We start from the raw sequence: 27,056 nt of genomic DNA on the forward strand, positions 1-27,056 counted from the left end.
GGAATTTTCATGTACCAGCAGAAGTACATCAAAGACATACTGAAGAGGTTCAACATGGGGAATTGTCATCCAGTAACAACTCCATCTGAAGTGAATATCAAGTTGAGGAGGGATGATGAAGGGGATGTTGATGCATCTCTGTACAAGCAACTTGTTGGTTCACTCAGATTTTTGTGCAACTCAAGGCCTGATATTTCCTATGGTGTAGGACTCATCAGCAAGTTCATGTGTGGACCTAAGAAATCACATTTGGCTGCTGCCAAAAGAATTTTGCGGTATCTGCAGGGTACTACAGATTATGGAATATTGTTTCCAAGGCAGAAGAAGCTTGGAAAGGAGCTGGAACTGGTTGGCTACACAGATTCTGACTATAGTGGCGACTTGGATGACAGGAAAAGTACTTCTGGGTACTTGTTTCAGCTGCATGGAGCTCCAATCTCTTGGACCTCAAAGAAGCAACCTGTCATAGCTCTTTCCTCATGTGAAGCTGAATACATAGCAGGGTCCTTTGCTGCCTGCCAGGCTGTTTGGCTTGAAGAACTGTTAAAAGAAATGAGTTTTGTGACTAAGAAGCCAATGGAGCTGATGGTTGACAACATCTCAGCGATTAGTCTTGCTAAAAATCCAATTTCTCATGGAAGAAGTAAGCACATTGAAGTCAGATTTCACTTTCTGCGTGAACAGGTGAATGGAGGGAAGCTGGAGCTGGTGTACTGCCCCACTGATGAGCAGAAGGCAGATATCTTCACCAAGCCTTTGAAGACTGAAAGATTTGTGATCTTAAGGAAAGAGATAGGTGTACTATCTCTTGGGTATTTGAATTAAGGGGGAGTATTGTGGATATTAATTCAAATATTAAATCTAGCTAATAGATAGTGATATAGTGCTATTAGATAGAGGCTAGAATAAAAGATATTAACTGATTTAGTTATTATGATAAGAAGTTATCTTTTAGTTATCTTCTAGTAAGTTAGGTCTTTTATATAAGACATGTATTGCTTTCAGTTTTAATTAAGTCAATTAAGTCAATAATATATTTTCCCTCAATCTCTCTCTACTCTTTCACGTTATTTCTCTATTTTCTCCAACAATTTGTACTCTCAGTTTAAATTTCTTATGATTTTCATTTTTCAAAAAGTTGTTAGCAACTGTGGTAGTGACTAAAACCGAACCCACCCGAATTTTTTTCATTTGGAAAAAAAAATATAGGGGCAATATAGTCAAAGTGGAGAAACTTTACAGCTCCCGTAAATAACGGCCTAAACAATGGGCCTTCTGATGACCCAAGAAGGCCAAACTCACAAGGAAAAGCTGATTGATAGACGTAAAAAAAATCATAATCAAATTAAAAAAAAGTAAAAGATACGAAAACGAAAAACAATAAAATAAAATAAAGAAATAAACAATTGCGGATTCGAAGGGAGTTTGAAATTCGGTTTTATAAGAAGCGTTGAGATCCGCTTCTACTCTTTCTCTCTCTATCTCAAGGTTCTCTTTGTCCCTTATCGTTTCACGTTCTTACTTTCTCGCCATTCTCCACCACCAAGAAAAGGATAGAAAATCGCCGAGAAAATTTTCAGAGTTTCTCAGAAAATCTCACACATCACAACACAAACACAGTGTTCAAGCTCCATACACACCAATTTCACCTTCAACAATCCACGGTTTCTCCTTCCTCACTGTTCATGGCGTCGCTCTTCGATCTGATTCGCCGCCTTTGAAATTCTTCCCCTCCGTTTGTTTCCTCTTGTGAAATCGGCAGGTTTTGTCCTCCCGGTGGCGTTTTTCGTCCTGGTGCTGCGCGGAAGCCCTAGATTGGCGTGCGGCGCGGCTAATTTGTGCTGCCGCGTGCGGTTTCTTGCTCGATCTGCGGGCGGCGTTGGTTGTTTCAGCTCTGCGAACCCTAGATTTGCCGCGTTGTTTTGATTTTGGCGGTGCCGCGGGATCTGGAGCGGTGCGGTTGTGGTGTTGTTTTGCGTGCTGCGTTTGAGCGGTGAATACGGTTTTTGCTGGTCTATGCTGTGGCTGCCCATGCTATTGGGTTGATTTTTGATGCCGCCTGAACCATTGCCTTGGGATCGAAAGGACTTCTTCAAGGAGAGGAAGCACGAGAGGTCCGAGTCGGTTGGGTCCGTCGCGAGATGGAGAGATTCTTCTCATCACCGGGACTTCCACCGCTGGGGATCGGCCGAGTTTCGCAGACCGCCTGGTGAGTTTGAATCCTTCTGCTCTTTGATTATTTAGGTTTTTGATTATATGCGTTTTGATTTAGCTAGCAAACAAGAGAAATTTCGCTGGTTTTTCATTCAGTTTTGTTTTCCTGTCTTCAATTGTTATCATCATCATCACCATCATCATTGTTTTCTGGGAGATGAATAGTGGTTTATGATTTGGTTTATTTTTCTTTTGGGTATTTGATATATTGATGGTGTTGGTTCTGAGAAGATCTGTGCCTGTAGTTGTTATCGTAATGCTTTTGAAACCCTAAGGAAGATGAGTTTTTCGCAAGATTTCGATGTTCTCTTTTTATGCCTTCCCTTTTCTTTTGTGGGTGTGAGAATATATACCTTGCTTGTGTTGATTTTTTCTATTTTCCTTTTTTGTTTAAATATTTTCTGAAGGTCATGGTAAGCAGGGTGGTTGGCACCTGTTTTCCGAGGAATCTGGCCATGGGTACGCGGGTTCTCGGTCCGGCGACAAGATGGTGGAGGAAGATAGTCGGCCATCGATCTCACGTGGTGATGGAAAATATGGCAGGAGCGGTAGCAGGGAAAATAGAGGTTCCTCTGGGCCGAGAGATTGGAGAGGACACTCATGGGAAAACTCTAATGGCTCTCAGAATTTTTCCAGGAGGCCACCAGATGTGAATAATGACCAGAGGTCAGTTGACGATACCCTAGCGCATTCCTCTCATCCACATTCTGATTTTGCGAATAACTCTTGGGATCAGCATCACTTGAAAGACCAGAATGATAAGATGGGTGGTTTCAATGGGACGGGAACAGGCCCCAGATGTGATAGGGAGAATTCTCTCGGTGCAGCTGACTGGAAGCCACTTAAATGGACCCGTTCTGGAAGCTTGTCTTCTCGAGCCTCGGGTTTTAGCCACACAAGTAGCTCAAGGAGCATGGGAGGGGCGGATTCCTATGAAGTGAAGGCTGAATTGCAACCGAAAAATGCAACTGCTAGTAAGTCGCATTCAGGGGAAGCTGCTACTGCACGTGTGACATCTTCTGCGCCATCTGAAGATACAACTTCTAGAAAAAAGCCTAGGCTAGGTTGGGGTGAAGGACTTGCAAAGTATGAGAAGAAAAAAGTTGAGGGGCCTGAATTAAGTGTTAACAAAGATGGCCCTGTCTCGTCTACTAGTAATATGGAACCTTGTAATGTCTTCAGTCCCAACTTAGTAGATAAAAGCCCAAAACTTACTGGGTTTTCAGACTGTGCATCTCCTGCAACGCCATCTTCTGTTGCCTGCAGTTCCTCACCAGGTATGTTTTGAGACATTTTGTTATTGTTTGAAATCCTTCAGTGATAGATATAAGAATAAAATGGCAATTTGATTTGTAGAAGTGTTCACTTTTGATATTGAAGTAATATCTTATTTAGCATGGTTAACATATTCTGGTATCATATATATTATAGGATTACGGTGAATGTGATATTTATGTGTTTATCATGGCTTTTCACATAGAATTGTGGTGAGATAGTAGTCAGATATTAGAAAGGCAATTCTGTTCGTGTGTAATTATTCTTTACTACTTTTTCGTTGTAATTTTAAAACTGGATTGCGGATAGCTTGCTTCCTTGATGCTCCTTTGCACTCTTTTGTTTATGTTTTTGTTTTACTTTTTCGGATATTTTCTGACACTCTTAATTCTTTGTAATCATCATCTCTTGTGGTGATGGATTGTTTCCTTTTTCACAAAATAACTAAATTGCTTCATTGATGTTTTCATAGTTCAGTTCTCTTATGTTTGTGCTCATTTTTAACTTTAAGGGCGACCTCTTATCCTCCTCATTCATTGTAATCATTCATTTTTTGTTTGTTTTCCTTCTCTTAATTTTTTGGGTCTTTCTTATCTTTGTCTTAATGAATTTCTCCGTTAATTAGAAAGCGTTAATTCATTCATTATTTCTTCTTTTACAAAATGTCTTCAAACTAATTCCTGCTGTTACAATTAATTCCATTAGTTGGTCAACTCAGCAAGTGTTTCTTTGTCTGGTGGATGCTCCTTTGTCTGCTTCTTTGTTCTGTAGAACTTTCCTATAGATACTTCTTCACGTTCTTCTTTTTTCAATAAAATGTCCCATTGGTACAAAATTCCATTAGCATGCTTTTTGTTTGGGAAATGCTCATTTAGATCCTCTTTTTTACTTCAAATTATCCAATAGGCTGAAATGACGGTGTTTGGGACTAGTTTGTAAACATTTGCAAGTGTGATAACTTTGAAAAGGAAGAACTTAGAGAACTAAATTGAAATGAAGAGGAACTATAGTCTTAAGTATTAATCAGCAAAAAAACTGTTTTGGGCATCTATCCTTGATTTATCAGTGTTCACTAGAATTATCATTTTGACAGTTGTATTGTTATCTTAATTTTTCCACTGATATTGAGATACTGCTCCCTGAACTTTTATTATGTCCTTACTTTAGTTAGAGTATCCATTGGAACTTGTAATTCAGGATATCTGCTATGAACATATTTCTCATTCTAGATGAGTTATCCATAAAAGTTATAATCAAGTCAATATATTTACTATCCTGGTCTCCTGGAACACTGCTATGTGCTAACCACCTTTTTAGGTTATTCATCCCATCATCCCTAATTAGAAATATGTAGAGTTTTGACAGGATTTCCTACATTTATGTATAGCATCTTTTTTTGTCTGTTGATACTTTTTACTCTTATTTTGGCATGGTCATATTTCCCTTAGTTTATATGAGAAATACCAATTAAGGTTTTTCCTCAAATATTCTGTAATGGTAGTGTTATTGTTGTATTATATATACTACTTATATTTTCTTTTATGTATTGCTTCTATGCCAGAACCTAACTTCAGCCTTGTAGCAGGTGTGGATGATAAATTATTCAGCAAGAGTGCAAACGTGGACAGTGATTTTAGTAATTTGACTGGTTCGCCTGCTCCTGGGTCCCAGAATCATCTGCAGAAGTTCTCTTTTAACTTACATAACTTGGATATTTATTCCTTGAATAATTTGGGGTCTTCAATTGTTGATTTGGTACAATCTGATGATCCCAGTTCTGTGGATTCTGGTTTAGGGAGGTCCAGTGCAATTAATAAGTTGCTGATATGGAAAGCTGACATTTCGAAGGTATTGGAGATGACTGAAACTGAAATTGATTCGCTTGAAAATGAACTCAAGTCTCTTAAATCTGAACCTGGTGATAAATGTCCACCAGCACCGGGCTCACAGGTGGTCGGTAACAATGAAATTTTTTGTGAAGATCTTGCTGGAGTCAATAAGGTCACTCGGCCAGTACCCTTGAAAATTGTTTCTTCTGATGAGCCCGATGTAGAGAAGATGCCTCAGTCTAATAATTTACATAGTATTCATGAAAATGCCAATGAAGAGGATATTGATAGTCCTGGAACAGCAACTTCTAAATTTGTTGAGCCTCTGCCTTTGATTAAAGCAGTTTCGTCATGTGAAGCCAGGGGATATGATAACTTCTCTGCAGATTTGAATGCTCGTCAGTCTGCAGCCGTAAAATCCTTAGTCCCTTGTACTACTAGGAGAAATGCTAGTGTATCTGCTTGTGGTGATAGCAATACTTCTATGGAGGTGAAGGTTAGCTTGGATGCTTCCTCTGGAGCAAGCTTAAGTTATAGCTCGGAGGATATTTACAATACAATTATTTCTTCAAATAAAGAAATTGCTGACAGAGCACATGATGCATTTGCTAAGTTATTGCCCAAAGAATGTTGTAAGATTGATAATGTGGGGGCTAACAACGGCTCATGCACTGGTGGATTAATTGTGGAAAAAATTGCTGAGAAAAAGCAGTTTGCAAGATTTAAGGAGAGAGTTATCGCACTTAAGTTCAAAGCCCTGCATCATGTGTGGAAAGAAGATATGCGCTTACTGTCTATGAAGAAATGCCGCCAAAAATCTCACAAGAAAAATGAACTTAGTGTGCGAACTACCTATAATGGCAATCAGAAGAATCGGTCCTCCATCCGGTCACGTTTTACTTCCCCTGGTATGAATATTTATATCAGTTATTTCTTTCAACTAAGCCAGTGATTTTGTGTTGTCTTTGCATAATTAGGTCAGCTAGGACATAATGACATTATATCGCAATTGATGCTTGTTTAAAAAAAAACTGATTACTTTTCTATTTTAGGTTTGGATTTTGACAAAAGCAACCCATGATGATTTTATAACCTTTATTATGTCCGTGTTGGGGGGGGGGGGTCTTAAAATGATTATAAGTCAATTGGATTTCTTTGTTGTTTCCAATTTTTTTTTGTGAACCTTCTTTAGTGTTTGACACGCTTTAAAATTCATATTTGATTATTGCAGCATTATGTTGATACCACGTGTTTTGGGGATGGAGGTAGCAGTTTAGTTGAGTTTTGTGTTCAAGTGTTTACTGATAAGACTTAAAAGAAATAATGGCATGTTGTAGTTAGTGAAGAAAAAGAAGTTTGTATATGTTAAATATGTATGCGGCCTCTAAGCAAATAAGAACTTTGAGAATCCTTTTAAATTTGATCTTATATCCATGGGGGGTCAGTAATTTGTACCTTGAGTTGTTGTGTAAAAATTGTTTACATTATGCTTGTTTGGTGTTCAATGCATGGACTCTCTGATGTTTTCTTCTTTGGCAAATATGCCAGAGTTTTAAGATGAGCTTTATTATCCCCCCTGCTTGGTTTGATGAGGATCCACAATTTTGTAGTCATTTATCAAATTTATTCTTTTACAAAATATATAATTAAAATAAAGTAGTTCCCTATGGTCAACAACCCTATCATGGGGTGATGATAGTCTGGTCTTTAGTATCCTATTTTTTTCTTGTGAAGATAAATAGCCTCTTCGAATGCTGATGTACATTTTTATGCCTTGTGAAACTTATAAATTAATGTATCTTGGTAGATGCTTAGCAATAAGTTTTTTATAAATGAAGGGATTGTATTGTTGACGAAATAACCTGGTCTCAAACTGTGTTTCAAATGATGATAAGAAGAGAATCTTTCATCGAGATTTCTACCATTAGGGTTGAACAAAGGATCGGTCAAATTCATGTTTGATTTGGTTTTTTTTTGTTGGTCTGGTTTGTTTCCAATAGTTTTTGGTTTCAACCAGCCTTGCTTTGGTTTGAGCCTACACTTTATTTTGTTTGAACAAGGATTGGCTTGTAGACACTAGATATGATTCCTCGCTGTAGTTAATGAGATGATGTTTAGCTAGTTTAACTGCTGCAATATTGTAAGATGAACCTATATGTGGCATGCATTTTTTGACATTGGACTTGGGACCGTACTAGATGATTAGATGCGAATATGTCATTGCACTACTTGTATCTGGTCATGGTGTATATAGCTAGCTGCTGCTTTCTGTAGTTGATACTTGACCTTTGTATGCGCTGGCTTCTTCATTGGCTTTTCTCCTGGACTGGTTTATTTAAATGTTGTTTGACATTACCTTTCATGGTCATGTATTAACATTCATGTTCAATTTTATTTGCAAATTTCTTGCCTGGTATTTGCTGACTAGGTGACTTGTTGGGGGTAGGTTGAATTCTAAATTTTGTCATGAAAAGTTGTTGCATGGTAGACGCAATTTTGATTTATTGAATATGAATTTATTTTATGATAAATTTATAATCATCTCTAACAATTTCAGGAGTATTTGCTTCTTTTTTTCCTGCCACACAAATTATATATAATGCCTAACTGTTTTCTTAGATGTTTTATGTTCATGTATACCATTATATTTTCTAGTTGTTCCGTTCATGATTTATTTGGCCCTTTCGTTGTGATGATGTTTAAGCTTCACTTTTGTCTTTCTTTTCGGTCTGCAGCAGGAAATCATCTAAGCATGGTCCCAACATCAGAGATAATTAATTTTACAAGCACGCTGCTTTCAGAATCCCAAGTCAAAGCTCAGAGAAACGCCCTGAAGATGCCAGCATTGATTTTGGATGAAAAGGAGAAGCTGATTTCAAAGTTCATATCTAGTAATGGGCTGGTTGAAGATCCGTTGGCTGTGGAGAAAGAAAAGGCTATGATCAATCCATGGACATCTGAGGAGAGAGAAATTTTCTTGGAGAAATTTGCTGCCTTGGGAAAAGATTTTCGGAAAATCGCTTCTTTCCTTGACCACAAGACAACTGCTGATTGTGTTGAATTCTACTACAAGAACCATAAATCTGATTGTTTTGTGAAGCTTAAGAAGGAAGGTCTTTGTAAGCTAGGAAAGTCATTTTCAGCTAAAACAAGTTTGGTGGCATCAGGTAAAAAATGGAATCGTGAAGTTAATGCTGCATCGCTTGAGATTTTGAGTGCAGCTTCAGTGATGGCAGACGGTATGTCAGGCAATAAAAAAATGCGTTCAAGAAGTTTCCTTTTGGGGGGATATGGCAATGTAAAAAAATCTAAGGGTGAAGACAGCTTCATAGATAGATCAAGCAGTTTTGACATTCATGGGGATGAAAGAGAGACTGCTGCTGCAGCTGATGTATTGGCTGGTATATGTGGCTCTCTTTCATCTGAGGCCATGAGTTCCTGCATCACAAGTTCAGTTGATCCTGTAGATGGCAACACGGATAGGAAGTTCTTGAAAGCTAATCCTTTGTGCAGAAAACCCTTGACACCTGATGTTACTCAGAATGTTGAGGACGAGACTTGTTCAGATCAGAGCTCGGATGAAATGGATCTTTCCGATTGGACAGATGATGAGAAGGCAGCTTTACTTCAGGCTGTATCATCTTTTGGTAAGGATTTTGCAAAGATAGCACGGTGTGTGGGAACGAAATCCCAAGAACAGTGCAAAGTTTTCTTCAGCAAGGCTCGGAAATGCCTTAGGTTAGACCTCATGCACCCTATACCTGGAAATGGCAGGTCTTTAGGGAATGATGATGCAAATGGTGGAGGTAGTGACACAGATGATGCGTGTGTTGTTGAGACAGGCTCAGCAGTAGGCACTGATAAGTCTGGCACTAAAACAGATGAGGATCTGCCTTCTATGAATGCATTCCATGATGAATCCAACCCTGTCGAACCTAGGAACCTGTCTGCTGAATTGAATGAATCAAAGGAAAATAATTTGACAGCTGTAGATCTTGAAGACATAAATTTGATTTCTGATGCTTGTGCAATTAAGGTGGAATCCAAACTGGGCTCTGATGATGATAGTGAAGTTGTCTTGGCAAGTCCTGATAAGTCTGCCTCAGTTAGTGAGCGAGCAGCTATGATTATGTCTGGTAGCATAGAAGGCGGAAAAGAAAGAGCAAATAAATTGGGAGGTGCAGAATTGATTTCTGCTCCAGAGGTTGTTGAACTGCGCGAGTGTAATTCTGTACCCGCAGATAGACTAACCTCTGAGGTTTCTTTGGGGGGTCTTGGAAATAAATTGAAGACACAGAGAGTGTTGTCACCCCATTGTTTTGATGACAGAGATGATAAACATGAAGCTAATACAGGTGTGGTTGAATTGAAAAGCTCTGTGCAAGATTCAAGCACTTCACTAAATGTCTCACTCTCATCTGTGGGCAGTTCTTATTCAGGATTGTGTTTCGATAGTGAAAATAAGCATGTCTTTGTTGGAAAGCCTCCTATCTCAGCATTATCTTTGAAGGAATTTCATCCAACTGCAAATTCATTGTTGCAAAATGCTGCTGCTGATGTTCAATCTGAGAAAGCAGCTAGTCAAGTTCAACTGTCCTCTACTTCTGACATTCAGGGAATTAGAGATATGCATTGTCATAACCCCATTAGCAATGGTGATCATCAGCTTCCTCTTCCTGGGAACCATCTTATGGCTAGTATCCTGCAGGGCTATCCCTTACAAGTGCCCATTAAGAAGGAAGTGAACGTGAATATGAATTGCAGCGGTTCAGCAACTGAGTTGCCTCTTCTGTCCCAAAAGATTGAACAGGCTGATGATCATTTCAAAACAACATTACGGCGTCCTTCAGATTCAGAAAAGGCATCCAGAAATGGTGATGTGAAGCTTTTTGGAAAAATACTAACCAATCCTTCATCCACTCAGAAGCCAAATTTGACTACCAAGGGAATTGAAGAAAACGGTACCCATCATCCTAAGTTAAGCAACAAGTCTTCTAGTCTGAAATTTTCTGGCCACCATAACACTGATGGACATTTGAAAATTTTGAAGTTTGACCGAAATGACCATAATGATTATCTTGGCCTTGAAAACGTTCCCATGAGGAGTTATGGTTTTTGGGATGGGAACAGAATACAGACCGGTCTCTCAGCATTGCCCGATTCGACCATCTTGCTAGCAAAATATCCTGCTGCTTTTAGTAATTATCCTGCATCTTCTGCCATGTTGGAGCACCAGTCATTGCAGACATTTGCTAAGAATAATGAACGGCACCTGAATGGAGCATCTGCTTTTACAACTAGAGACATCAATGGCAGCAATGCTGTGATTGATTATCAAATGTTCAGAAGTAGAGATGTCAAGCACTGCCAAGATGTATTCACTGATATGCAGAGAAGAAATGGTTTTGAAACAATCTCTAGTTTACAGCAGCAGGGGAGGGGAGTGATTGGAATGAATGGTGTTGGAAGACCTGGGATTCTTGTTGGAGGATCTTGCAGTGGTGTCTCGGATCCTGTGGCAGCAATCAAAATGCACTATACCAATTCTGACAAGTATGGTGGTCAGACCGGGAGCATCACAAGAGAGGATGAATCTTGGGGAGGGAAAGGAGACTTAGGAAGGTAGTAGATGTGCTGAGCGGCAAATATCGTTTGTCGCGTCCTGTATTATAGTTTACGTTAATTGCTCAATAGTGTAGGGTTGATTTAATGGTTCACAAGCCTTTTTTTTTCCGTAAAGTATTAGGTGCATGTAATATGGCAGCAGCTTTGTATTTTGTTGTATTTGATGAAAATACAGAAATAATCTCTCAAAAAGTTAGGAGGGGCTTTTGCCATTACCATTGCATCTGGATATCACGTTCATTGCTTATTCTTACAATCACCTGGATATTTGATCCAAGTTTTGACGATTCACTTCGAGGTACCGATTCAGTATTCTCTATATTTGATTTTTTGAGATAATTGAGGGGCTTGGTATGTTCTTCAATATGGCTACTTTAGTTTCTTTTATTCTTTCTAGTATGTTTGTAACACAAATAGAAGAATGATGCCATAGCTTTTAATTTCAGTAGTTTTAGACTGGATTGGTCTTCTATGTTTTTTTTTAAGTGTTTGGTCTTCTATGTGTGTGTATTTATGTTCAAATTGGCTTAAAGCAGTACAGCACAATCATTCAAGTGACATGAACGGGGGGATGAATTGTCAAAACAACACTATTAAACTGCTTTGAAATGTGTGCTGACAGATCTAACACAACTTCTTGTTCTTGTCGCCCCTACCCTTTGGTTATTGTACTTTTGCGTGGGCTTGTATGCTTTGTGGGATGAGTAGGACTTTGGTAGCTTTCTCTATACTGCTCAACTTGTTTTGCATGGAATTATGATTTTATTTAATTATCTAAACCTTGCTTGCTTTCTTCTCACTCATTCAATAAATATGGGTAGTGGTGATAGTGGAAGCTAAGAGTGAGTGATACTCTGTGATGAAGAGGCTCCTCAGTCCTCATCCATGGCTTTTCTTGTTGTTGTTGTCCTTGTAGCACACATAATCTGCGTTGTTTTTGGAGAAGCTGGGGGTGATGAAAACATCTTAGTTGAAACCATGCAGGCATGGTTTTTCACAGGGACTGCACCAATCAATGGCTTTACTACTACTCCACATGCCTCCTTATGTAGGGGGAGAACAATCTCCCCTAAGAGTAATGGTGTTATCAAGTTATTAGCAGGTTTGGCTTTGATGTTGCTACAATTGAAAAAATATTGTTTGTGCTTTATGTGCCATTATGTTAAGGGAATATGTTTGGACAGTTTGGTGAATTCTCAAACTGCATTTTACCCCTTAAGCTATTGGTACTATCAAGTTATTAGGATGTTTGTTAGAAGTTAAATTAAGGATATGGATATGTTTGGTGGGCAGAATAAGAGTGAGATAAAATAAAGTAATCATATTCTATCTTCAACACCGTTTGTGTGCACACAAGATATGCTATTGTACTCTAGGAGACATATTTAATTGAAGAAGAGTTTGTCACATCAAAGTAGTTCATCCATGACAATAGTTGTGTGTTGACAAAAAGTAGCAATTTTTTATTTGTTCATTAACTTATTGTGGTATTTTGTCAAATCTTAAGTGTGAACTTTTGAAGCTCTTAAAAGACTAAATCACAGCAAAACATTTCCCTTGTTAAATTTATTTATATAGTTTTAAAAAATTCTTAAAAATGTTAGGTAGGGGAATCATCTTTTCATTTTGGATTTTTGTGCAGGGACTTATATTTTTGGAGAAATAGATAATACAAAAAGAATTTACTGCATCAAATTAGTTTATTCTATTAAGTATTTACATGAGAAAAGAACAAATGTTTTATTTAATAATTTATTTTCGATGTGATAGTAGATCATGAAGTGTGTGTATTTGGTTTTTTGTTGCATTTAATGTTCATCCACAACAAGGTTGATGTGCCAATATCTTACATCTCCATTTGTGTGTGTTTTGTATTCGTCTTTAGCAAGCGAAAAAACAAGACACTAAATTCAAGTGGATGAAAGACTAAAGCAAGCAAAATTTGATAGCAACATTCAATTATTGTAGACAACAACAAATGAAATTGTGAAGGCAATTTTTTTACCAAGGAATTAAAATTGTAAGATACCTGAAATTGTTTGTCTTTAGATAATATATAATGATTTTTCACCGCCAACATTAATTGAATTACTAGTAAAGTAAATAAATATGATGCCTCCAGTTTCACGGTCATCAGCAAGGCTCTCTCTTTAATCTTTTCTTCTGAGTTTCAACTCTTAAGTATTCTCAGGAAATAAGATAGAATTATAGTATTATACACTTCCTTCTCTTGTTTAAAGTTTCCCTAACAATGGAATTTCATTTAATAGAAATTTCATCACTTATAGATCCAATTACATTTGATGCATTTAGAAGAGCTATTTTTTGGAACATGTTTGCAGGAAAAAAAAATTCCTACCACTTACTCGCTTCGCTCGCCCGCCCTTTGCCCCCTTGACATTACCCATGAGTCATACTTAAAAAAAAATTATGTTTGTACAAAAGTAAAGAATATAGTTTATCAAAAAAAAAGTTTATAAGAATATATTCCATAATATTCAATATATTTGAACGGTACAAAAACAAATGTATGTGAACATGTCATATTTTTCAGTCTCACAATTCTTTCACTCTGCACGAGTTAATGCACTAGTACAAAACAAAAGGATATTATCTTTCACTTTCTACACAGTTAACCAACCAGCTCAGTCTTGTTAATTGCGGATTGCGGAAAATAGCGGAAAGCCAAAGATCCGCTATTTCAAGCCCTCAAAGTGGCAAAAGCGGTGAGCCCTCAAAGCACTATGCTATAACGACTATTTGACAGCATTGAACCAGTTTCAACAACTTCTTAAGCAGTTGTCTGCTGTGCCACAGCAATCTCCTTAGCCTCTTCTGCTGTCATGAGGATGGAAGGAAGGGGTGCAATGATATCAATAATCTACAAGCACACATGAAAATGTTACAATTTGGAAACTGAAACTAGGAATGTATCATAGCTAAATCAGTGATAAGCTTGCATAACTCGGAAACTTACTATTCGGCATTCGCACAAGTATAATAAAAGCATTCACGCATGAAGAAATCACAATGTTTTTAAGGATGCAGTACCACTAAATTGATCTGACGAAGGGCATCAAATTGAATACCATAAAGCGAGCCATGTGCATTCATTCTCAAATGATATAACCAAATGGACATTGTAAATAGTTAACTTTTGAGTCTAAGATCGAGTGGATAACAACTATTATAAGATTAATATTCGATACTAATATTGCTACTTTACCTCATTAGTTATTGGATGGGAGAGAATCAATTTATGTGCATGCAAATAATACCCACAGTCTCCAGGAACCGGTTTGGTGGGCCTCTGATAACCCCTATACAATGAGCAGTAAAGTGAAACTTGGATCAAATCGCAAATGCATATATTATTTTTTTCAGACATAATTCATTGATATTGATCCGCCAAAAGAACTAGAGGAGTAAACGGATAATCCAACTTTGTATATACGGAGCATTACTGCCCTAAACTATCATATTTTGACATTAAACACCAGTCAAAATAAGTCAAAGAAATGCAAGTATTGAACATATCAATAGAAAAGTTTAATGTGAAACTTAACTCACAAGTCAGGATAGAAATTTACAAGTAAATAAGTGATACTGTATGAACTATGAAATATCACCCGAGCACCCCAAAAGCGTTACGCAAAAACTAGTGGCCATAAAAAAATAAAGAATGAAAGTAACTAACTGCAATGTCATTAGACATGTTGGTTGCCAGATCATACTACTTACAAATTTGCTGGCATTCTCTCTAAGTTCATTCAGTTAGTGTTAATTTGGGAAGATACTGGAACGATCATTGCATAACAGAATTTAATAAATCCGTAACTTTAGAGAGGAACATGGTGATAAATGAATGGAAGTATAATTGTAAAATATTGTTAGGTCCCATGTTGACTAAAGAAATGGGCAAAATAATCCTCAAAAAGTGCAGGACAGTCCTCACAAGCTATCTCTTGGGGTAGAGTTAGTTCTAATCTAAATTTGAGATAGTAAATTTAAGAGTTAGTCTATCCTAGATCTCTCTATTTGGGCCGCAGATGTTCAGACCTACAAACTTCACGCTCCAGATGTCCCCCCCTCTGAGTGTGAAGGGTGTGTATAGAGATCCCAAATTTACTAGAGATATGGACAAAGTATTCCTTACAAAAAATATGACATTTCTCATCCATAAGCTTGCTTTTTTGCGATAGGTCGAACTCAAATTTAAGAAATATAAATACAAGCACTTACCCATCTTCAGCAAAACTCTCATCCATAAAATCACAATCCATGCATTTAGGCTGACCACCAACAGCATAAAGAGGATCACCTGCAAATAAAAAATAGAGGAAAAGATAAATGGATTATGGGCATGATATTCATAATTCTTACCAGTTCAGGTGAAGTGAATATCACACATGAATTCACGGAAGACTCACAAGAAGATATTGTGAGTGCCCTCATCATGCATGTTGCATAGGAATAGGACTGTGCATGCTTTCAAAGACTGATTAATATGTGTGAGCCTCAAAGATGTCAAAAGATGCAGGGAAATATACTGTTTAGTTATTTTCTCATCTTGTTTAGAAAAGAAAATGTGCAATCCTTAATGAGTGTCAGTGCAACCTATGTTTTGAAAGAAACACCTTTATAAGACAAAGAAACCAAATACGCAACAAGTTAGGGTAATCATATCCCTAGACACTAACTAAACAAAGGATAAAATACCCATCTGACGGATTCCCCAAATCAAAGGCTAATTGCCAAATTGAAACGCTAATGAATCATCATTCTGTATTCCATTAGTAACACCATTAGATTGGTATAGACTTTGCTAAAGATAAAATAAGAAGAAAAAACGAAATATTTCAAGAATAAAATTAAAACTTCAAATTTGAGGGGTGAAAAATATATTTTAAACGTAATAGAAGTTTAGAGGCTTAATATACACGAATCGTTATTGGTAAACATGTAGTTTTACAACTTTATTGTTTTGTCCGTGATATAAGAAATGTTAATATTTCTCTTCATATGTAGCACCATAAAGGAGTAAATAACATAACACTAAATATTTACCTAACAAAGGATGCCCTATGAAAGAAAGATGAATGCGGATTTGATGAGGTCGTCCAGACTGAATCTTAACCTGTTAAACAAGCCAATCAGAGGAAGTAATAAGGCTACCATAACCACGAGAATCCAAAATTTTGCAAACCATTTTCACTTTGCATTGCCCAAGATGCATATGTAGACTTGCTATTTACCCAAACCACCATATATCTGTTCATTTCTTCACTTAATGGCGTTTTTTGAAAACAGCCACCAACTCTTATACCACTAGGTCCCTTTTTAGCTAAGGAAAAAATTAAGAAGTAAATAAAATAGGGCCAAGAAATTATTCATGAGGAGGGGATTGAATCAAAGACAACCCTTAACCAAAGAAATTGAGAAGATAAATGTCACTATAGAGTCTGGATATATAATTTATGGTAGCCTTTTCTATTTCTATCGTTTCTTAATAGCAACAAATGAGAAATGAATACAAGCAAAACTTTGGTTAGCAGAAAGGTTGAAACAAAAGTGAATAATTTAGGAATGACTGTTCCTAGACTGCAGTTTGATAGGACATCAATGAATATTGAACAATATCTGAGAACAGAGCAGTGCTGCACAATTTTCAATTGAAGCAGGGGTTCATATGATGTTTTGTATGAATAAATTGACTATTATTTTTCATTAAATGTTATATTGATAAATAAGAGGGTGAGCCTCGGCGCAACGGTAAGGTTGCTGCCATGTGACTTTGAGGTCTCAGGTTCAAGACTCGAGCCGTGGAATCCGTCTCTTGCAAAAAAAAAGCAAGGTAAGACTACCTACATTAGATCCACAAAGTGGACCCAGCCCCTCCCTGGACCTCGCGCATGGCAAGAGCTTTAAAGCATCAGGTTTGCCCTTTTATTTTTATTGATAAATAGTGGTAGGTAGTAAATAGTTGGGTTACTTTCTTTTACCCTATCACATTTAGTGTTTTCTTATAATCCAAAGTTTACATGGTTGAGGACTCGTAAGAAGAAACTTGCAGTTTTGAATATTAAATTTGGCAACCTGGACCAATGTGCTGTTTTCTTGTATGTTTCTTTCCAGAATGTCCACTACACTGAGTGCTGGTTTTCCTGGATCAATGAAAACAATTATGCACGAGTGGCCAATAAAGGAAATTATAGAGGGAAGTTTTATGATGAAAAGGAAACATAATAGTAAAAGATGAATGGAAATAAATAGACATGACATGACTGAGATTTTCGTAAGGAGGTAGATCAATTGACAATCTGAAAATAAATTATAAAAAAATAACCTGATTGGGAAGCAACATATAATCCTTTAGCAACACCAGGGTATTTTTCCATTCCAATTGGTTGATTAATGGTCACCTGTGAATATAAGCAAGGTCAAATAAATATAGCAAAGTTGTTGCAAATTACATAAACAGAGCATCAAAATATTCTAAAAAGCATAAACTTCCCTTCACCTTGATATTAAACATATGATATAGGCATGACCTCTATTCATAGAGCGATAAACAAACCATGCTCACTAAAGTAGTTAATACCATTTTGATAACCATCCGGAATAAACTTACAAATGAACCAGAAGAAAGTAACAAACAATACATAGTGGGAACTTAGTTGTAATCATATCTAGTTAAAATTATGGAATGTAGATAGATGATATGATAGGGAAACCAAAACTTTCCAAAAGAAAATAGTAAGGATTGGGCAGAGGTGATGGGAAAAAGAACAAAAGCCCCTATTTCCAAACAAAAAAAATCATTGCAAAGACAATAAGAAGAATCAACATGGAACATGGTCACTCTTACTCTTGGAAAACACGCAAACAATGAATTCAGTTTACATGGCACATCACACAATGCCCCAAAACATCCATGACACACCTACTTTTCTTCATTTTCAAAATACACTAGACAGTAGTAATTATAGAAGAAAAGGGTCTCTTGTAGTATAACTAAATACAGAGAGAAATCAGTGCAACTTTCTTGTCATTATTCCTTATGAATAGGTCTATGAAATAAGAAATATCCATGTTTTCTTGATCTCTTATAGAATTTCTGTCGTCCTTTATTTGGGGATGGATGTGGTAAAAAACCACTCCTCATTCAAGATACCTATATTAAAAGCGGGAAAACTGTCAGTACATTACCTTATCATTACCAATTATACCACTCACAAGCGCCCGATATATCTTTGCAATCTTCCCAAGTCCCTGGTCTGTGTCCCTACTTCCGTAAATAATAGAATACAATGAGTCAAACCAGGTCATTGAGCATGGAATTTTAACTTCAACTTTAAAACTTAAAACTACTTTTTTCCTATCTTCTGTTGAAGTATTTTCTTTATATACCTTTTTACTCCCACGTGAGATGTTACATCAGCAAAATAAGAAGCAAGATGAGCTCTGGCTAGTTTTGTCTTTGCACATAATAATATTCCTGTGATACAATCAATCAATCGTGAACGCATTAGAGAGTGTCCTCAGCTAGTTAGTTTAGTTATTTATAATGTTGGAAGGTTATTAAAATAAAAGGATCCAGTCATACTCACATACCATCTCAGGTAGTAATATAATAACTATCTAAATAACACTACCATTTGAAATTAACAATCAACTTAAGGGCTTTAATCTTTCACAGATGATAACAGTTTTGCATTATTTTAAAGTAAATTACCTTCATCTCATCGAGTTTTAAAACTTACCTCGGTTCATGCATACAACATTACCAAAGAAAACTAAGCAACAGATAGAATTAAGCACTTTCAAATTTCAATAGAGATATTCTGTATAACCTGAAGTTCCCCTCCCTAGGCGATGTACTGGAGCAGGATGAGTTTTCCGTGCTTCAAGGGTACTCTTATTGTTGGCTTCCCATTGAAGCTGTGTTAAAACTGTCCTTTTCTGGAAGAGACCTCCGGGCAGAACTTGCAGGCCAGAAGGTTTATTTAGAGCAATCTGAATTGATAATCAGCATCCTAATTAAGAGATCAAATATTGAAAACATTCTAATTTCCTAGTACTTGCAACAATATATTATGGCAAGGAGCGGCAACATTTGTGGATAACTTAATCCATAGGTACTAACTACTCATGTAAAACACTCATTGAGAGCATTCAGTCAGAAACTAGAATTTTATATAAATTTGGCTGAGACATGTTTCTATCTTCTGTTTCCTTGCTTCTTAAAATTTATTACAGTAAATAGTGTCAATTATGTATTAGTATTCCAAAACACTATTAGCAATAAAATTAAGTTCAAAATTCGAATTTAATATGATTGATCAGACAAAAACAGTTCGGAAACAAATAGAGGTATGCACAGTGATATAAAGTAAACTAACCATGTCATCATCTTCATACAAGACTTTAATCATGTGTGGTGCATCAGGTTCTTTCCATGGAAGTCTATGATAGACTAGCTTTGAACCAACTCTAATATGAAGAAGTCAGAAAATTATTTAATGGAACAAAACCATGCAATCATCCGTATTATAAAGACAAGTTTCTATTAAAGAACCTGAGGACTGTGTTCGGATCAGTAACAACTCTTCCACCAACTGATATCTGTAGATGACATATTATTAATACGACAATCAGCCATCCCGATGATACATTTCATTAAGTCAACTATTTCAGATGCATTGATGATCAAACCTGCTCATTTTCTATACGCTGCAACCAACTGTCAAAAGAGAAATGCGTGCCAATAGCTCAAAATAGTTCTCAAATGCCTCAAAAAGTTCAAGAAATCAACCCCACTTAAAAAGACTACAAGAGACATACAAAAGAGGCAGTAAAACAATTCCATGATCCCAGGAAAGATGCACTGGAAGAAACCACTGACCAATAATTCATAATTTCAGTTCATAAGTATTGGAAAATTTTCATTCCTTGCTTACTTTTCCCCTAATTTTTTTATTACAGAAATAAATTAGTACTAGGGAATCCGTAGCAAATATAGTTGTAATAATGGTATCCATTTTTCTTTTGTATCGAACCCTCGGTACAATAGCCATGGTCTCTAACTAATAGTTGGAAACACCAAATTTAAACTCCCATTATATTAACTTCCAGCTCAATGCACTTACTAGTTACTTCATTTTCCCTCAGTGTTTAGACAATTTCAATCAATAACCTTTCTTACTAAAGTGAAAATCTTTCTACAAGTTCTCAATAAAGCAAATTCAAGTTGAGAAAAAAAAAACTCTATCCAGTTCAAATATTGCACTTTCCTTCATTAGTGAACATATATAAAGGAGAAAAGTTTCAATTTTTTGATAAAAATGAAAATGGGGTAGTAGAGAGAGTGCTTAACTTACCCTTGTAAGGGAGCTGAACTCTTGTACTTGGTGGAATAGAACTCAATCACTGTCAACCCTGAAATTGTTACACTAAATGTCATCAAATTGAGTTGCAAATAAGAAGAAAAGAGAGAGGGAGAGAGAGAGTGGTGAACCATCATCGGAGGGACGAATGACGTCGTGGTAGGAGAGGCCGTCGTTGAACTCCGGCCATGGAACGCCGAATTCCTTAGTGCTCGCCATTCTGAGTCACAAGCTCTAATCTTGAGTGTTAAATTTACTGTTAATATTTGATAAATATAATTATTAAGAGCATATTTAAGAACTCTTTTATTGTTAAAAAAAAATAAGAACCCTTTACAATTAATTATGGAGTTGGAATCAATTCTAGAGAAGTCTAAAGTTGATTTTGAAGCTAGAATCAAGTTAGGATCAAAAGCTAAGAGAATTTGCTTCTGGTAGTAAGATTTTCTGGGGTTACTGGAGCGTCTAACTAATGGGCCAATAGCGAAGATCGTCAAGAGATCTAGACATCATTTCTATACACAAAATCTTAAGGTATTAGGTTTATGAATTATGAGTTAGGTCTCTTATATTGTTTTCACCTCACCTACTTTTAATCAATATGAGACTCCAACTCACACATGAATTTTCAGTGTTATCTCTCTCAAGCATGAGTCACCACCACATTACCAATAGTTCCCCTTTAGTAGAAGTTATTTACACTTGCACCATTATTCACTTTCATCACCACCACATCAATTAAACAAATCGCCTAGCCAACCACATTCCCAAAAAGACTTTCAGTACAAGAAGTTGTCACCATGGAGACAACAACTATCATCTATGATACCACTAGTTGGGATGTCAGGGGAGCGCAAAGCAGGAGAACATGTAGGTTTATGGTCATATCTTTTATGTTGTCTTCACATCACTCATTCTTAACCGACGTGAGACTCAAACTCACTTAAATTCTCAACAGACAAACCTTCATCCAGATAGTGGAAGTTGATATGGAGGTGCAATGCAAATGAGAAAGTACATTTTTTCTTATGGCTAAAGAATGTCTTGTCCACTAATCTCAAATGTAATGCCTCTATTGAAGATTTAGATAATCTCTTCAAGACTTGTCTTATTTCCAATAGTGTGTCGGATTATTTTCGAGCTTTTATACCAGCTATATATTTCAGAGATTATTTGAGAATTATTTTCCCGATGATAGATTTCTTAAGGCTAACATATGCGAATTTGGGTCAAAATTGAGTTTTCAAGGGAAAATCTCAAGTTGGAAGGGACTTTTAGTTTGCCATGACTTGCCTCGTTGCCCAAATGGTTTCCCTATGCTAAGGTGCCCCCGTGAGCTCCCATGTCAAAATTAGAGAATCTTGCCCAAAGATGGATTTCCAAAGGATAACCTATGCGAATTTGGGTGGAAAATGAATTTTCAAGGGAAGATCTCAAGTTGGAAGGGAAACTTGGTCTGCCATGACTTGCCTCGTTGCCCAAATGGCTTCCCTCTGCGAAGGTGCCCCCGTGAGCTCCCATGTCAAAATTAGAGAATTATTGCCCTGTTGATCGATTTCTCAAGGCTAACCTATGCAAATTTTTTGGAAAATGAGTTTTCAAGGGAAAATATCAAGTTGGAAGGGAAACTTGGTTTTCCATGACATGCCTCGTTGCCCAAATGGTTTCCCTATGCCAAGGCGAGCCCGTGAGCTCCCATGTCAAAATTTGGGAATTCTTGCCCCGATGATGGCAGGGAAACTTGGTTTGCCATGGAATGCCTCGTTACCCAAATGGTTTCCCTATGCCAAGGTGTCCCCGTGAGCTCCCATGTCAAAATTGAGAATTATTTTCTCGATGATAGAATTTTCAAGGCTAACCTATGCGAATTTGGGTAGAAAATGAGTTTTCAAGGGAAGATCTCAAGTTAGAATGGACTCTTAGTTTGCCATGGCTTATTTCGTAGCCCAAATGGTTTCCCTATGCTAAGGTGCCCCCGTGAGCTCCCATGTCAAAATTAAAGAATTCTTGCCCCGATGATGGATTTCCCAAGGCTAACCTATGCGAATTTGGGTGGAAAGTGAGTTTTCAAGGGAAAATCTCAAGTTGGAAGGAAAACTTGGTTTGTCATGGCTTGCCTCGTTTCCCAAATGGCTTCCCAATGCCAAGGTGCCCCCGTGAGATCCCATGTCAAAATTAGAGAATTCTTGCCCCGTTCATGGAATTCCAAAGGCTAACCTATACAAATTTGGGTGGAAAATGAGTTTTCAAGGAAAAATCTCAAGTTGGAAGAGAAATTTGGTTTTCCATGAAATGCCTCGTTGCCCAAATGGTTTCCCTATGCCAAGGTGCCCCTGTGAGCTCCCATGGAATTCCAAAGGCTAACCTATGCGAATTTGGGTGGAAAATGAGTTTTCAAGGGAAAATCTCAAGTTGGAAGGGAAACTTGGTTTGTCATGGCTTGCCTTGTTGCCCAAATGGCTTCCCTCTCCCAATGTGCCCCTGTGATCTCCCATGTCATAATTTGGGAATTATTGCCCCGAAGATGAATTTCCCAAGGCGTTTTACAAATTTGGGTGGAAAATGAGTTTTCAAGGGAAAATCTTAAGTATAAAGGGAAACTTGATTTTCCATGACATGTCTCGTTTCCCAAATGGTTTCCATATGCTAAGGTACCCCCGTGAGCTCCCATGACAAAATTTGGGAATTCTTGCCCAATGATTGATTTCCCAAGGCTAACCTATGCGAATTTGGGTAGAAAATGAGTTTTCAAGGGAAAATATCATGTTGGAAGGGAAACTTGGTTTGCCTTGGAATGCCTCGTTGCCCAAATGGTTTCCCTATGCTAAGGTGCCCCCGTGAGCTCCCATGAAATGTTTTTGGAATTCTTGCCCAATAAAGGATTTCCCAAGGCTAAGCTATGCGAATTTTGGTGGAAAATGAGTTTTCAAGGGAAAATCTCAAGTTGGAAGGGAAACTTGGTTTTTCATGGCTTCCCTCGTTGCTCAAATGGCTTCCCTATGCCAAGGTGCCCCCGTGAGCTCCCATGTCAAAATTAGTGAATTCTTGCCCCGTTGATGGATTTCCCAAGGCTAACCTATACAAATTTGGGTGAAAAATGAGTTTTCAAGGGAAAATCTCATGTTGGAAGGGAAACTTAGTTTGTCATGGAATGTCTCGTTGCCCTAATGGTTTCCCTATGCCAAGGTGCCCCCGTTAGCTCCCATGTAAAAATTTGAGAATTCTTGCCCCGATGATGGATTTCTCAAGCCTAACCTATGCAAATTTGGGTAGAAAATAGGTTTTCAAGGGAAAATATCAAGTTGTAAGGGAAACTTGGTTTGCCATGGAATGCCTCGTTGCCCAAATGATTTCCCTGTGCCAAGGTGCCTCCATGAGCTCCATTGTCAAAATTTGAGAATAATTTTCCCGATGATAGATTTCCCAAGGCTAACCTATGCGAATTTGGGTGGAAAATTAGTTCTCAAGGGAAAATCTCAAGTGTAAGACCCAGATTTAAGAACAGGATTAAATAATTATTTTTCCGACTCACGCGTAGGATCGGTGTAAGCGTGACATGAGTTTGCTGTTTGGGAAAGTTTAATGAAGAAGAAAGTTCAGGAATTGGTTGAGGATAGTACCATAGACGTTTTAGGAGTTAGCACGAGTCGTCTGCACACCCGCCTTATGGCGAGAGTTTCCAGAATAGTCTAATTCCGCTCTTAATGCACTGTTTAAGCGAAATTCTAGATCCTTGGGAAAATAAGAAGTTCTGTTTATTTTTCCTTCGACCAACGTTTCATTTCGGAACTCTGGACTGTACGTACGATAGGTTTCACTTCTCGGAAGTCTTACGACGCTAAATTCTTTTCTCTCAAAACTCTAAATTCAAACGCTGAATGAAGATTTTTTCTATTCGGAGCTTCTAACGAAGTTTCCATCCGTGTATCCAATTTTCTTTCGACGTTTCCAATCTTTCTTCTGAACGAAGTTTTGTCATCCAACTTTCACAGCAAAAAGTAGTTTTTCGAGGCAATTTAACTCACACCGCTTTTGGATCGTTTTCTTCAAATTCAAGAGACTTGTTTTGAGTTCTGGAATTCTGTCGCCATAACCTCGCTTAGAATTCACAGATGAACGTACTGCAAAAATCGGAATCGCGAAATATTCATTTTCCCGCGATTTCACTCTCATATAAATAAGAAAAAAACAAAATATCTCACTATTCTTCCTTGTTGTGGCCGCGAGTGAGAAGAGGAGAGGGAGAGGAGAGATTTTCTTCGTTTCTTGACGGATCTTCGAGCTGTTTGTCTCTACTTCACGGCACAGAGGTAATCTACTCACTTCTTACCTCTGATCATATTTTATATCGCGTTTCTTTAACTCTTTTCGTAAAATTGTTCGATTTTCCCGATTTTTCTTTTGAACTACCTTCTATAGTTGCCCAACAAGCTAAATCACTTGCTGATGCGCGCCGATTTCGATCGAGTCGCCAAAGATCTGAAAAACTGTATAAAAACCCATTTACGCACATATTGAAACTTTATCTTCGAAAAGCCATAATCTGACTTAGTGCCCTTAGGATTAGTTGCTATAAATGTCGTTGTGAACGACCCCATCAAATTTATTTTTCAAAGTTTCGACTTTGAGTTTTTGAGCTTTAATTTTGGACCAAAGTGCCCCTAACTAGTCGTAATTCGTCCCGGTCGTTCTAAAATTTTTCCGACAATTTCTTTGCCCTAGTTTTACCCTAAAACTACCTAAGAATTAAATTAGATCGAAGAAAAAGCGCCGGAACCCCTATTTCTAGAGAGTGGCCGAGAGCATGTTTAAGGGGGGGGGGGGAGAATTTCGTTTTCGCGATAACTCGTCCTCTCGTGCTCGATTGTTGTACTCCGAAGCTTCAAACGCTTTGTTTATCGTTAGTTAACTTTGTTATGATCGAATTATTCGAGTTTGGATTGATTTTTGCGTTGTTTTCTCCAAGGTTCAGTTGAGGGAACTTTGGGTATTACTGAGCCAGATTGTGAGGAAAACCTACACCGCGAGGCTGGAGCAACTCGAGGTTAGGGAACTTACTTACTAGCTATTGTATTGTAGGCGTCGATAAATTCGACTTGAATGTTGTTTGATATTGAATATTGCTTGAATATTGTTTGATATTGAATATTGCTTGGATATTGTTTATCGCTTTGAATTGGAAAATGTTTTCTGGAGGCTTCGGCCGAGTAAACTTATATGAGACGTGTGTCTCCGTTTTCTGAGAGGCTTCAGCCGTTTACTGGTTTCCGTCTTATGATTTCTGCACTGAATTATTGTTATATTGATATTGTTATTGAATTGTGCGCTTTGTCGCGACTACGGAGTGTGGAATCATGGAACGTCCTACTTGTATTCTTTTAGGTTGAATGAACAACCCTAGGCAAGTCCAAACCCGAGGTTTGAGATTAAGCCTATTGGAACACTTAGACTTTCTCCGGGGATTACATTTGGGGGGATTTTGGCAAACTTGGAATGATTAGAATTTGGAACTAGAGATCTTAGGGAACTTAGTTTTCAAGAATGAAACTCATAACTTGACTAATTCAACTTTAAATATTTTTATTAACGAATAAAACCATAGGGAACTTAAGTGGAGAAATGATTGTGAAAGACGAGGGAATGTCGACAAGTCTTGGAGCTGTTGGGATTGGATGGTCGTCACGAGGATGAACCATAGTGACCAGAGATACGTCACTAAGTACGATGCGTACTCCGGCTATTTACAGCCTAGTCGTAGAGTCGACTTTGACCTTCGGGTATTATTGAATTAAGAGTTGTAGCTAAATATTATATCGTGAGGACGATACCATGTTTGGCTAACCATATTGCATCATGCATACATTCGGGGCTTGAGACGATCGGAGGATCGGGCTTCGGTGAAGTTGAAACGGCTTCGGTCGGCTTCACGAAGGTTTGAGACAGTCGAAAGATTGGCCTTCATTGAAGAACACCAAGAGTGTATCTTCGGCATAGCAGGCAAAATGGTTCAACCTGGAGGGGTTAGAATTGATCCGACTATGCATGGGTTTGTAAGTGACACCCGAGGGGAAATGGTTAAACACTAGGCCGGTGTTAGGACTGACTCGATGGTGCCCATCCCAACTGAATTATCTGGATCATTTGAAACACATTGCAAGCATACATGCACCCTGACTGGAATTGTGTGCTATTGTCTATTGAATTATTGTTAGAGCCGATAACATGCTAGGAATATATATAAACATATATATATATATATATATATATATATATATATATCTATTCCCCCAATCACATGCTGTTTGAATATTTACTCTATTCCGTGAGTTGACCCTAGCGCCTTGACTTTGGTTTTATGTTTGTGTTTGGGCGGTCGGCCTGCTGCCAGATGTCGAAGGCGGATTGGTTTTCGATGGTCTCTCCCTCGGGGGGATCATGTTTGAGCTGGTTGACCTACATGCCCCCACCGCTTGGGTGATCGATCCTGAGGATCATCGGGCGACGTATCGGAGAAGGGTCATGGAGGACCGGACTGATGAGCGTGGACGTCTGACGAGAGGAGTTCTACGACACATGGAGCTGAGCTTCAACTTACCACCTTTGGTGCGCTGTGGACCGGGAACTGGCCGGAGACCTCCTTCACCACCTCATCTTCATCCGACGACGAGTATCCATCTGAGATCGAGGCTGATAATGAAGCACCTGTCGCGCCACTTTCATCTACAAC

At 37.9% G+C, this 27,056-nt stretch overlaps 3 protein-coding genes across 7 annotated transcripts; 2 read left to right on the plus strand and 1 right to left on the minus strand.

The window, feature by feature from the left end:
- Positions 1 to 1,478: 1,478 nt before the first annotated feature.
- LOC130717772 (uncharacterized) lies at positions 1,479 to 11,166 on the plus strand. Of its 4 annotated transcripts, none has more exons than XM_057568132.1 (4): positions 1,479 to 2,209; positions 2,622 to 3,491; positions 5,051 to 6,226; positions 8,054 to 11,166. In XM_057568132.1, exons 1-4 carry the CDS (start codon positions 2,053 to 2,055, stop codon positions 10,942 to 10,944), a joined length of 5,094 nt encoding a protein of 1,697 aa, XP_057424115.1. In that variant the 5' UTR covers positions 1,479 to 2,052; the 3' UTR covers positions 10,945 to 11,166. The 4 variants fall into 4 exon arrangements, with proteins under 4 accessions (XP_057424115.1, XP_057424116.1, XP_057424117.1 ...); XM_057568133.1 differs by having other exon boundaries at positions 8,057 to 11,166; XM_057568134.1 differs by having other exon boundaries at positions 5,072 to 6,226.
- Positions 11,028 to 12,356, plus strand: LOC130717773 (uncharacterized). Its single transcript, XM_057568136.1, has 2 exons — positions 11,028 to 11,241; positions 11,860 to 12,356. Exons 1-2 carry the CDS (start codon positions 11,028 to 11,030, stop codon positions 12,204 to 12,206), a joined length of 561 nt encoding a protein of 186 aa, XP_057424119.1. The 3' UTR covers positions 12,207 to 12,356.
- A 1,072-nt stretch (positions 12,357 to 13,428) lies between these two features.
- LOC130720483 (RNA pseudouridine synthase 5) lies at positions 13,429 to 20,586 on the minus strand. 2 transcript variants are annotated; one of them, XM_057571134.1, is made up of 14 exons: positions 20,461 to 20,586; positions 20,324 to 20,381; positions 19,659 to 19,686; positions 19,522 to 19,568; positions 19,346 to 19,436; positions 18,797 to 18,959; positions 18,354 to 18,441; positions 18,153 to 18,228; positions 17,290 to 17,365; positions 17,040 to 17,107; positions 16,011 to 16,080; positions 15,186 to 15,264; positions 14,170 to 14,263; positions 13,429 to 13,824 (listed from the first exon to the last, which is right to left on the minus strand). In XM_057571134.1, the coding sequence occupies exons 1-14, from the start codon at positions 20,546 to 20,548 to the stop codon at positions 13,735 to 13,737; spliced, it is 1,116 nt and encodes a 371-aa protein (XP_057427117.1). In that variant the 5' UTR covers positions 20,549 to 20,586; the 3' UTR covers positions 13,429 to 13,734. The 2 variants fall into 2 exon arrangements, with proteins under 2 accessions (XP_057427117.1, XP_057427116.1); XM_057571133.1 differs by having other exon boundaries at positions 18,153 to 18,231.
- Positions 20,587 to 27,056: the final 6,470 nt, after the last annotated feature.

Source organism: Lotus japonicus, chromosome 5 (genome assembly GCF_012489685.1).
Source record: "Lotus japonicus ecotype B-129 chromosome 5, LjGifu_v1.2".
In the NCBI taxonomy this organism is placed as follows: Eukaryota; Viridiplantae; Streptophyta; class Magnoliopsida; order Fabales; family Fabaceae; genus Lotus; species Lotus japonicus.